Source organism: Pyxicephalus adspersus, chromosome 2 (assembly GCF_032062135.1).
Source record: "Pyxicephalus adspersus chromosome 2, UCB_Pads_2.0, whole genome shotgun sequence".
Lineage (NCBI taxonomy): Eukaryota > Metazoa > Chordata > Amphibia > Anura > Pyxicephalidae > Pyxicephalus > Pyxicephalus adspersus.
Genome location: NC_092859.1, coordinates 95,399,837 through 95,413,415, shown reverse-complemented (window position 1 = coordinate 95,413,415; position 13,579 = coordinate 95,399,837). Strand labels below are relative to the sequence as shown.

General features: G+C 38.3%; 1 protein-coding gene across 1 annotated transcript in view; it reads left to right on the top strand.

Moving 5' to 3' along the window:
* Positions 1–13,579, top strand: part of CTTNBP2 (cortactin binding protein 2) — a 67,234-nt gene that overhangs the window by 19,947 nt on the left and 33,708 nt on the right. The window contains exons 3-4 of the mRNA XM_072401563.1: positions 6,710–6,934; positions 8,723–10,334. Of these exons, the coding sequence (XP_072257664.1) occupies positions 6,710–6,934; positions 8,723–10,334 (1,837 nt within the window). The remainder of the gene's footprint in view (positions 1–6,709; positions 6,935–8,722; positions 10,335–13,579) is intronic.

Here is a 13,579-nt window from a genome sequence, read left to right as displayed (position 1 = left end):
AATGAATTTGGCATATATTCAGTAGTAGTATTCCTGAAATCAATACCCCTATGCAAATGTTACAATCTCTATGCTACAACATTCCATGTAGTACCCATCCTGCAACTATTTACTGCATACTGTGTGGTACAACAATCTGTGTGCCAGTGCTATCTACACAGCTTCAGTGGCACATGGCTTCTTACAGCATAGTACAAAAGTACATTTCAAATCAATTGCCTAGTATACCTCAGACCAGGGGCCCTGAGAGCACATAAGAGAGTTAAGCTACGTACACACTTCCAATTATTATCGTTGGTAAACGAACGACGAACGATCCTGCACGATATCTGCGAACGATCGTATAGCACTGATCCTGTACATACAGATAACGACACGATCGTTCGCAGATATTGTACACACAATAGATGCGATCGTTTGAGCGATACAGGAAGTGACGTGCGCGACAGGAAGTGAACGAACGTTCGTTCATCACGCATGCTCAGACCATGGACGATCAATGAACGATCGTACACACGAACGATGGTCAACGATCGTCGTCCAATCCGATCCGCCGGTCCGGTCGTTCATTTCCAACGACTTTCCTCGTTCGTCGGCGTCGTTGGTTACTTTTTTTACGAACGATTTTTGCCCAATCGATCATTCGTCGTTCGTTCGTCGTTCATTTTGAACGATAAAAATTGGAAGTGTGTACGCAGCTTTAGACAGCCGGTACAGATGTCCTGTGTCCTAAAGTCGGTACCTTTGCAAAACTTTTTTCATTGCATGCTGGGGCACAGAGTAGAAGCTCTTTTTTGAGAACTTATGTTGTAATACATTGCAAATTATATGTTAGTTGCTGTTGTTTTTCAGTTGTCTGTCCCTTTTTTTTCTCCTGGTACTAATAATAATAATATACTTCATGTCCTAGGATGTCCTCATTTTAATGTCTAACTGTAACACTGGGGAACAATTTTAAACCAATTTTTTGTTGACTTCAATTTTTAAGCCCGTTTACACTAAAATATGTATGCTGATTCTGAAAGTGCAGTTAGTTTTCTTCTCTCACGTCAGGTCTTTTCTCTTACCGCTTATATTATTTGTGATTACTGTAGTGTGGATTTGTATAGGCTATTCATTCACACGCAAGACAGTGTGAGCAGAGGTTGTACGCTGCTCTACATAGTGAAGAAGCAAAATTTCTTTTTCTACTTACACACGTATTTCTTTTCTTTAGAATCATGTCTGGCTCTGCTGTTTCTCGTCGTAAATGCCTAAACCTAAACAACCCTGATTCATTTTGTTAAATCTGTGGCAGTTTCACCATTCCCAGTCAAAGGGCAAACATTAGAACATTTGTAGAGCAAGCCTATTTGGCATATTTCAAAGTTAAACTTGGTGATCAAGATAAGTCTAAGACGGTTACTTATGTATAATCAAAACTTCAGGATTTACCAAGAAAACTAAATGTATTTTAGAGTATCCTAGTCTACCATCCGCTGTACGCCCAGTGGCTCTGTCACGCCTCCACAAGGCAAAGTGGTGGACCCACTGTGTCACCCACCCTGTGGGTGAAAACGTGCACGGGGTACAGGGTCTAAGCAGTAGCTTGGTCTTCTCCAGAACCTCTAGAGGTGAGGATGTTGTGCGTCAAGCTACTGCCAGGTTGCCCCCGTGCCCACCAAGGCAGGTGACTGTCAACAAGCAGGGACTGAAGTGTAGTACAAAAAGGAAATCCAGGAGGATAGTCAGACAAGCCAAAAGGGCAGGACCGGCAGCGAACAAGGATGGCCAGAAAACAGGCAAGAGGTCAGGACGGGCAGCAAGCAAGAGTAGTCAGGAACGAGCCGGGGCCAGTACACGGAGAATTAGGAACAAAAGAGATAAACAACAGTAACCTGGAAGCAGAGCCAAAGGAACTCCTTGTTCAGGGAACTTTCTGTTGCCAGGTCACTTCCTTAAGAAGGGGAGATGGGCGTGGATCAAGTGAGCCGCAGAAATCAATCCCACCAGCAGAGGGAGTGCTGTTGCTGGGGTGGTCTCAGGTGTTATTTAGATGTTGCCAGCAGAGGGAGTGCATCTGCCGAATACTCTTTCTCTGAGGCAAGGGAGCAGCTGACAGAGAATCACTTGACTTGGAGCAGGAAGTAAACAGAGTGTTGGATCCAGAGGCAGGGGTGGTGCTGGCAGCAGGGGGCTGCAAGGAAGGTGAGCAAGAAGGAAGCACAGGTGACCTGGACTTGCGGGAATCTGTGACAGGCTCATTCAGATGAAATCCCAGTGCCGGTTTACAATACACTACCCTCTCTTGAAGAACATGATTATGGTGATGAACTAGGTGACAACAATAATGAAGAGTTTGAAATTGAAGAGGACTCTGTTCGTAAGGGATTTGATCAGCATGAGTTGAGTGATTTGGCACGTGTTTTGGGACTATCGAAGAAGGCTTTGGAACTTTTAGCATCTCCTAACTCCAAGACTGCGTGAGAAAAACTTACTTGAAAAAGCAACAAAGGTATCGTACTTTGGAACCAGAGGAATTGCATTTTTGCAGTACTTTAGAACTGACAGTGGCTTTGTGTATTGCCATAACATACCTGGTTTAAATGCGAGCAGGAGTAGATCCAGGGGGTGCTGCCAGCGGGAAATCTCCGCTGGCATCACCCTCTGGATTTACTATTGGTGATCGCATCTGCATTTAGATGCGATGCACCAAGCAGAAATCCTGCATGGTGCATCGCATCTAAGTGCAGATGCGTGCATCGGGGTAGTGGGGACCCGGGCGGTATTTAAAAGCAGATTACGGAGTAATCTGCTTTTAAACTTCCCGCCCGGCCACGCCCCCAACGGAGAAGTGCCCGGCTAACACAGCGGGATCCTGAGATCGCCGCTGGAGCGCGGACATAAGGTAAGGGGGTCCCCCAAAGGTACCCCGAGTGTGACTCGGGATTACCGCTTTTTGCAATTTTTCCGGCCCCGAGTCACACTCGGGAACACCCCTTAGGGGGTTAATGGAGGAATTGGGAATTTCAATCTATAACTCAACTGAATGGTGACTATTCATTAAAAGCTAAAAGCGAAGCTTAAAGTGTGTCCTCCTTCACAATGGCAATTTTTGCTATATCACCAACACAATTGGGTCACCTGTTTTGACCTTAAAATGGTATCCCTGTTATCTGTGCATGTAGGACAGCAGAACTCGTGAGAGGCATTGGGTGGAAAGAAATTGGCCTCCAAGATCTGCCCTAAAACCAGGTTATCCAAACATTCTACATGAGCCACTTATTGATAGAAAGAATATTATATATAATATAATATAATATTTCCACCTCTGCAAATGAAACCGGGTCTGATGAAGCAGTTTGTTAAAGCTTTGCCAACTGATGGAGACTGTTTTAAGTGCCTCATTTTGGCATTTCCTAGCCTGTCATCTGAAAAAATAAAGGCTGGTGTGTTTGATGGGCCACAGATTCGGCAGCTCATCAAAGATGGACATTTAATCAGGACAATGTCAGAAGTCGAAAAGAATGCTTGCTTATTATTCAATGCCATTGTCAAGGACTTTTTTGGAAACACACAAGCAAATAATTACACAGAAATTGTCCATATACTCTTGGGGAGCTACAAAATGCTTGGATGCAATATGAGCATCAAGGTGTATTTTCTGCATAGCCATCTTTCTTACTTCCCGGAAACCCTTGGTGCAGACAGTGATGAGCAAGGTGAATGATTCCACAAAGATTTGAAGGTCATTGAAGGACCGTATCGGGGTACATGGGATGTACATATGATGGCTGACTATTGTTAGAGCATCCCGCTCTAACAATACACTCCAGGAAAAGCTATAAACTTAAATTTTTACCTTAACCACTTACCCGATTAGTTTTCAAACGTTTTACTGTAAAAAAAAATGTCATAGAGTAACAATAAATCCTTTGTATAAACAAAAGAAGTTTAAATAAACAGTACATTCAAGTTATTATTTAATTACTTTTTAAAAGTATGTAAAATTTGTATGTTTTTCGACAAAAATGGAGGGTACCCTGTATCGTAAAAACTGGATGTAATAGCAAAATCTGGGGTCATTTCTGGATTCTGCATAGCATGTTATGTCTATTGAATGAATACTGATATAAATAAAATAAAAAATCTTTCATTTTCGTTCAGTTTTATTATTAATGTTTTTTTATACATTGTTGCATTACTATTATTATACATGTTGCATTAGCTTTTAGTCACTTTGTAAAGTCACTGTGGAGATCATAAAAACAAATTGGTCTATGGCTTTTGCATATCTTGCCTTGGATGTTTACAGTGAAGAATGCAGAAACTGTACATATCCAAATATGGTACGCTCCTAGTGGGGACCTGCAGAGTAGGCAATGTATATTGTCACTCCTCCATGTATACATACTGTGTTCTTATGAATGTTCCAGTACTGGTTTAAAGGAAACGTGTTATAGGAGAAATGAGGAAGCTGCCATTGCTGACCTTGGCATTCTTCCTGGCTAATTCAAAGAATCTTTCTTAAACCAAAGTAGATTTGTTTTAGGAATTGTCTATGTTTTTTTACATCATTAATCAATTCAAATGTAAGGAAAACGGATAATGCTAAAAGCTTGTTTTATACCACCACATGGTAACTCTGCATCTCAACATTTGTAAAACATATGGTTGATGAAAATCTTGTAAGGAACACAGTTTATATGTTTGCCAGCACATGCACAAAAATTAGCATTTTCAGGAGTTTATTTATCTTAGTGATCACGAATGCTCACATTCACATATCATGGACTGCCTTTGCATCCAGCATGATAAAAAAACAATTTTACTTTCCATGTGTGACAATTAAATATATGTCTACACCTGTTATTGTGATCCTTTTATATGACAAGTGCATTATAACCAGATGCTCTAAAACTATAAGAAGTGTATTTCTTTTTAAACTACAGGCAGAGTATTTTTTAGTAATTAACACATCATTTGGGTAATTCAGCTAACAGAATCTGAGAATGTTGACAGATGGTGTGCTCACATTTTTTGTCATAAATGCATATGTACAATAGTTTCCTGTTTTTGCTTGTATTTGAATTCAATACAACATAGCCTTCACAATGACAAATTTTACATAATGTACACCCATACTTTTAAAACCGTGTGCAGTCAAGGTCTTTTTTTTTGCAGTTAAATACAATATGTTGATTACAGTAATGTATTTGAATTCTGTTCATTCTTGTTTTTTTTGTTATTTTATTTTCTTTGGGTGGTACATTTGGTGATTCACAGTGGCAGTCTTGGTTTAGATTATTGTTCTATAACTTTTGAGGAAATAGTTTGCTGTTTGTCCAAAATAAATAGATATGCCCCCTTTACCAGCTGTCATTGTAGTGTTAAGAATTAGTAGAATTAGTTTATAATATAATTTATTCTTTTCTTTTTCATTTGCTGATGTCCTTGGGATCATTGTTTTATTACAGTACCCAATTTCAGCCCAGCTTTATGTCACACAGATGGCCCCACATTTAATTTGAATACTTTGGTATATAAAGGAGTTCACCATTAACTCAATGACTATAAGTCACTACAAGGTGCTCAGATCCTGTGGCCCCAAAACTAGTCTAAATCATCACCCCTTCACCACTGTGCTTGACAGCTAATATGTGGCGTTATTGCACTATACTTTGCACTACTCTGGTACTATGAACATCTCCACTTTGGTCTCGTCTGTCCAAAGGACTAAAAGGTGCAAACTTTTTTCTTTCTTTTGTTTTTGATTTCTTGACCAAATTTGAGAAGGTTGTCCTGTCCAAAAAAAGCTTACAGTTTAAAGTTTTTCTGTTTTCCAGGTTGTACTTAAAAAATTGATAAAAAAAAAAGAAGGTCACTAGAAGCAAACAACTATTATATTGAGCTTCTCTTAATTGGTTGTAACAGACTGGCATGGCCAAGGTTTTCTTTGAACATGCTGATAACATGATAGATTAATGCATTTCCATTATAAGATGCCAATTTATGCCATCCCTGAGCAACACGTTGTACACAGAAACTTTACATTTTAAATGATGTGCATACATTTTAAAGGCTTGTCATAGATACTGGATATCAGTTGGATGTGCATTCTTGATATTGCTGCCACCCAATCTTTAGGGAGAAATATATACCAGATAGATGTCATTTGTCCATGTACACTGCGGACCTCCTTAGTTCTGCTTAGGCTAGTGCACACAGGCACCTTCAACACAATAAAAAAAAATCAGACCTGAAGTGAATCCAGAATAATAATATTACATTATTAGTAGCCTTGATTTATTTTTATTTATTTTTTTTTGGGGGGGGGGGGGGTTGTGAATAGATGAGAACTCTGGGTAAAATATTAATTAAAAGTACAAATTTTGTATAGTGTGTGTGAACAATAGTTTTCTTTCTGGGGTAAACTGTTGGGAGAGCATAACCATATTTAGTTTAGAACTTTAAGTCGATAGATTACAGATCAAAATATCAACTTGAAGAAGTTGGTCACATGCAACATTGCATTTTTTTTAGCAACATCTAGTCAATATACATGACCTACAAGATCCTTTGGCTGAAAGATTCCGCGATTAGCTGATGCTAAAAGCCAGAGTGGTTTCTCCATATTTAAGTCTTTTATACATTAGGAACTGGAGAATGACATATTATGGATTGGCATGACTACATGAATGATGTTAATGCCCTCTATTCTATGTTCTAGGCACGGAGGAAGGAAGTTTTTGTTCAAGAAAGGTATGGAAGATTTAATCTTGGAGATCCATTCCTTGCTCTTCAACGTGACTTTGAAGCAGGTGTTGTTGATAAAGAAAAGAAGCCAATCTGTAGCAATCCCCTCACTATCTTGGAAGCTGTCATGGCACACTGCAGGAAGATGCAAGAACGGATGACTGCTCAACTTGCTGCTGCTGAAAGAAGACAAAGAAAGGCAAGTGAAGATGTTTTATTCCAATAAATTCTGGTTCAAAGCAAACTGGATTATAAAATATTTACCAAAACCTTTGATCCCTTGCAGGTACCTAAGGTTCCCCTAAATTAGTTTGTTTTAATTGTAAGCACCTTGGTTCGTCTAATATTGCTTGGGCTCTCTTATATCTCTATAATATCTGTGTGGATGTGTGAGGAACCTGTCCCCGGGCTTCTCACCTGAAAAACCTTACTATTGGCTAGTGAGGCAGTCATTACAGTATAGGGACAAAAACAAGAAAAAAGAGTAGCAGTTATTGACCAATTACAGACTAACTGAATAAGTTTTGTATAGTCTAGCATCAAAACATTTTTTGAATGTACTGTATGTCATGAAATAGGCCTTCATTATACATGTTTATTCATAAAGTGTTAAAACACTAAGTGAAGTGATTTTTTTTTTTTTGTGTATGGTATTTCTTTCAAACGAAACCTTATAGGCGGAATGTAAAGTGTATTGAAATGTGGGTTTACGTTCTGTCTGCCATGCTTTTGTCTAATAGTATGAAGTCTATTTTTAATAAAGGAAGAGGGTGATACAATTGGACAGGTCCAGTGGTTTTGCTATGTTTTACTGCAACTATGTCCGGGTCCCATTTGGGAAATGTCCCTTTTTTCATGTTCCTAAGACCATGGAGGAAGGAGATCTCTCTTTAAAATGGGGGCCTATGATGGACATAATAACAGGTTTATCTATTGAAAGATTTCCCCCCAGATCCTTTTTAGGCAACAATTATGTGTTTGATTCTGTTTCCATCAGGGAGTCAGCAGGACAATTAGAAGGGATTAATCTTTAGCAGAGATTTAGACAGCAAAAAAACAGATCATAACTTACAACTCTTTCTCTAATCCCTTCCTACTCTTGGATGACTTGAGTGATTTATTATTTTGTTAGAAAAGGGTAAAAAAAAGGATCCCTCTCGATCCTCACAACATAAGTAGGTTCCTGTAGCTCAGGAACAAAATTGAGAAAGGCCCTCAAAAACTGCACTGGATTTCATTGACACAGAGGGAGAGTTCAGAAGTTATTTTTCTGTACTTGTGTCATATATGTATTGTAGCTATCGAGGAATGGATTTCACTTAAAGCTTTTGTGCCCGTAGTTTAGCTTTAATAATATTCTATCACAAAACATTCTAATAAATATTTTAATTTATTATAGGATGTTGAAAATGTTTTACTCACCGAGAAATACTTGGCACAAAGAAGAAAAAAATATTTTATGACTGATATTTGCTCATATGTTCTATGTTTAGTGAGAAAAGAAGACAAACAGTATATGAAGGTTTGACAAGCTTTTTTTTGCTGCAAGAGCAGGACTAACAATAGATCTGGCAGATTTAGCTATTGCTACTCCATAGGTCAACGTAATTGGATCCATAGCTGGTCATTCAAAACTTGGTGTTCTCTGATCATTGTTTACCCTGAGTTTGCCAAGAACAACGTACAGTAGGCAAGTTAACCTCTTCCAAGACAATTATCTTGGAACTCACGTTTAAGAGTCATAAGGCAAAGTAATTTACTGTTTTCAAAGAATATTAAATACAAAGTCATGTCAGTATAGTTGGTTGAGGGTGTGTATGTGAAACTAAAGAGCATTTGATTTTAAACTTGGTATGGAAGGAAGGAAGGATCAAAGTACTTTTCACATATCGTACCTTACATATTAGATAGGGTCTTAATCATGGAAATCAATAGTAGTTTCAAACTATTAGAATTACATTTTAACTTTTTTTTCCCCTGCATTTAGCTCGAGGCAGAGAAAAGCCAACTGCAAAGCCTGGAACAAGAGCACAAGAAGCTGTTGGCTCGCCTAGAGGAAGAGCGTACCAAAAATAAGCACGTGGTTCTGATTCTAGTGAAAGAATGTAAACTTTTGTCTAGTAAAATAGTAGAAGAAGCTCAAAGGCTTGAAGACGCTATTTCAAAGTTAGAATTGGAAAAAAAGAAGGGTGTTGAACTTGAAGAAGCACTTGCTGCTGAAAAACAAATTCGATCACAAATAGAAGCACAGATGGAGGCTCAAATTGAAAAACAACTTTCAGAATTTGACACTGAAAGAGAGCATCTTCGTGCCAAGCTCTCTCGGGAAGAAGCACACACCAAAGAACTACAAGATGAGATTGACAGGATGAAGAAAATCATTGAACAACTGAAGTTGTCAAGAGAGGAAGATAGTAAGGCAAATTTACCATTTCTGAGGAAGAGCAAAGATAAGCACTCTTTGCCTGGAAGTTCTGGATCACGATCAGTTTCTTGCCAGACAAACACATTAGGAGTAGATAGTGACTCTGAAAATAGCAAAAAGCCTCCTCTGACTATACCAGCCAAACCATCCATAGTCAACCATGTGATAGGAGGTGGCACAAAGATAAATGTTTGCACAAATTCTGCATTTGGAAAATCAGTTGTAGATAGACAGACAGCGCATACTGATGGTCTTCCTACAAATTACAACAGGACAGAAGAGAATGGTTGCTCCTCAGAAGTAACAAGCAGTTCCTCTTTGTACCCAAATATTCCAATTAGTACCTCCCCAGCTTCGCCTAGTTACTTGTCTCAGTCTATGCAGAGCTTACATTCACCTTGTTCAAATACTATTATAAATTCAGGTGTCAGTCCTCGCATACAAGCTGCAAAGTTTAAGTTTCAGGCAAATGCCAACGAGCATGACCAAAATGGAAACACAACTCAGAATCCTCAAACAAGAGAAATGTCTCCCAACAGCCGTGAAAATTTGGTTGCAAAACAAATGGCTAGAAATACTGTGACTCAAGTTCTTTCTAGGTTTACAAGTCCCCAGGCTGGTGCACAAATTAGACCTGGGTTTTCCCACCCAATTGAAACGGGCACATATCCACCCGTAGCTGGACGAGGTGGCCATTCATCTTTAGCGCTAAAGTCAACCTCGGTTTCAAGAGTTGATAGAGGAAACCCCCCACCTATACCTCCAAAAAAGCCTGGACTTTCACAGACTCCACCTGCACCACATCCTCCTTTAAAAACACCACCAAATGTCGGTGGGAAAATTGAACATAAGCCCATAACATCTGCTCCTTCCACTTCAACACATGGGTTCAGGGTATTAAATGAGGAAACTGTGCCTAAGTCTTCTTCGCCTCAGCTGCCACCAAAACCATCTATAGATTTACCTGTGGCATCTGCAGGCTGTGTCATACCAGCCATAGGCACATCACAGGTGGGTGCTTGGCCTTCCCAGTCCCCTGGATGGAAAGAACCTGCATGTTCAGAAAGTTCCCTTGTCATTCCCACAACCATTGCCTGTACCTCCTCCATACACCCTGTTAGTGCCTCATCCTGTAGACCATGTGATTCAGACAGCCTCCTGGTAACAGCATCAGGTAATGGGATATATATCAGTGCTACTGTTTTCTCTGCCAAATGTTGCCCTATTTGTTACTTCTTTCTTAACTATCATTCTTCAAAACAGTCTTTCCATAGCTCATTATATTCTCCTTTCACACATGGGGTATGAGAATCTGTTTTAACATGGTATTTGGTGCAACATGCAAGGAAATCTGACCTCAAGAGGCTGCATTTCTCTTTAAAATAATCTGAAAATATGAAAAAAGGGTTTACAAACAGCAAAACTTTAAAAATAATATATTAAATATAAGTTTAAATTGTATTATGTATTAATATGACAACAGTTCAGTTCCCACACGGCCCACATACTTATTGGCAAAAAGCAGTGTGCAAAGTGCACTCAATCTTAGTAAAAAATAAACCATTCTTTATTGTTTTCACAAAGTTGTAAATTACACTTGGCTATAATGGCAGATGACTTTCCTTAAGTAGCCAGTGCGACTCTCAAAAAATGATAGCTATCAAGTATCATTTTTTGAACTTTTTTTTTGATATCCATAACAAGAGAACATGTATTGACATTATTGAATTTTATTGACTAATTCCTAAATTCTTAGTAAACCTGTCCTATCCTTTTTTTGTAAATGAATGCACAAAACTGCTTTTTGCCCTAACTAAAGCAGGTTTTAAAAGACTAAATGGTCATGAGAAATGCACCATATTGTATCACATGGGTATGGCTTGGCCTATCACTTGTCTAACAAAATTGTTAAAAACTAGGAAGACATGTAATGTAGCCCCCATATTCTATACTCAAATTTAAGATGCAAATCCAAAGTCATAGAAATCTTTGTACGTGTAATGGTATCAGACAGCACAGCGCGGGAAGCGGTACACAGGGAAAAACAATGTCTCATGGTTTTCTTTGTGGTTACCTAATGATGAAAGTTCGTTTTCTCCAAACTAGTATGTTTGCCACACTGATATTGTTCTAAGAATGGTTCTGGTGTCAACAATCAATTTGTTTTTTAAGTAAACATGCCAACCTCCCTTTACAAAATGTTTTTCGGCTAGCTGTTGTGATGACACTCTGGCTTCAATACTTTGAGTTGCGGAATTGAAACATGTATACAGATCAGGAAATCAAAAGCTCTAATTCCTTTTCTGCATACTTGCTTTGAGAAGCTTGAAGTATTGAAGGTAGTAGGCCAGCAAGTATGGCAACCATTATTTTCAGACAGTGACTTCACATTTTTTTTCTTTAGTACTCTTGGTCCCTTAAAGACAGCTTGCCTAAAAAAAACATGTCAGCTACTATTGCTGACCTCAATCTTTATAATTATTTCTCTATAAAATACTAGATGCATGCCATTTCATATTTTTCGTTTAGCTGTAATATTTTTTAAGTTATTGACCTGGAACAACTATGCATATCAGAACTTCTGACTTAATGGTAAGTTTAAGATTTGTATACGCCAGGTCAGTGACTTTGGGAAAATTTAAGTCCATAAATGGTTGTGAACCATTATGGACTGCTATCTCTACACTATATTTTTTTTTATAAATAATGGAGTAGGGTTGCAGTAATATGAGCAGCTTAGGCCTGATTGTCCTATATTTTAAACTATCCAACTAGCTTTTTGACCAATCATTATATGCTTTAGAAATGCCTTCTAAACCTTCTTATTCATTTTTAACTTTAAAATATAAGCTGAAATAATGAATTTATAGTTGGCTAAGAAACATTATTTCCCCTGAATGCAATCATGAAGTCATAAAATTTAGAAGCTGATGGAAAGCCTCATGCAGGGCACAACTATAAAGGTAAAGCTTGCAACAGGCAGAATCCTGTGCATTCATCCTCTGCCTAAGACATTACATTTTTGTTTAAGCACAGAGCAAAATTAATTATCCTGTCAGATCCACATACTATGGTTTACTTTTCGTGTTGGGGACTGTGGGGGCACAAATAATATTTTTAAAGTAAATACACTAAAAAACAACCAGAGAGGACCCTAGCCATAAGCTGGCCCTAGTTATCAGACATGATGTAAAATGTGGTTTTAAGCCTACAATCTCCCTGGTTTTTGCAGGTATTTTACAAATAATTATATATACCAAGCATAGTCAAAGTGTGTCTTTTATGAAACACTCTTTGGACTCCCATCTAAGTTGGCTACATTTTACAGATTTTTGTTGAGCTTGGACAGCTGCACAAAGATGGCAGGGTTTGGTGTGTCCTCAAGTGTCCAACTTCAGATAGTTTGTTTTATTCAGTTGTGTACTTTATCCCACTGATATGTAATGGCAGACTCGGTTAAGATGTAAACGAGCTGCTGACTAATTTCTAAGCTACGTTTGAGATTTGTGTTTGGACTAAAGTTGCCTTTTCTTCTTATTTCTAGATTTGCCATTTTCCATCAAACAGTCTTGGCTTACTGTGCTCTGCACTTGTTCATGCAGTTTTGAAAAAAGCAGAACATTCTGCCAATTAGGAGGCCAAGCTTCACATAAAAATTCACAAGCGTTTGCCTTGATAGAAGTTAGGTCAGTAACTGCAACCACTTTTGTTATGTAATGATGCCAAAACCGGCTTGATCTGCGACTCTCTGGAGCCTTTTGTCATAGTTCCTAGTATTTATTCTTTGTTTGCTTAGGAGTATGTTTTATCGCGCTGCTTAAATTTCTGACTACTCAGGATTTTTTTTTAACATGATCTAAGCCTAAGTGCTTTACAGAACCACTAAACCCGAAATACAAATTACCTATTAGCATTTAAAATGTGTGTATGTGTGTGTGTGTGTGTATAAATATAAATATATATATATATATATATATAATGAATTCAATTGATGTAATGAAAACAATATTATTAGCTACTGTTTCCATTCAAAGTTTTACTGGTAAAATACATATGCCACATTTGTGCAACTAATATTTAGGCTTCCATATTTATACATCATCCTTGGTATTGCAGCACAGGGTGGTCTTCCTACCCAATTTCAGGTTTTCATGCCCCCCATTACATTTTTTTCAATACTGACATTTTTAGGGGGAGGCTAAATGCCGTTAACCACAGCGCTACCGCTTGAAAAAAACGCTGGTCTGAACTTAGGCTTAATATGGTAAACAGCATGTACCTGGCCACACTGATGATTGTGATGTGTGAATGGTATTAGTTTTTTTAAATGGGTCAAAAAACATGATCCCATAGCTAGTTAAATGAAGAGATAAAACCATGTTGGAGCTGTAAAGCTTTTTATAAGCTAGCAGTCAAAAA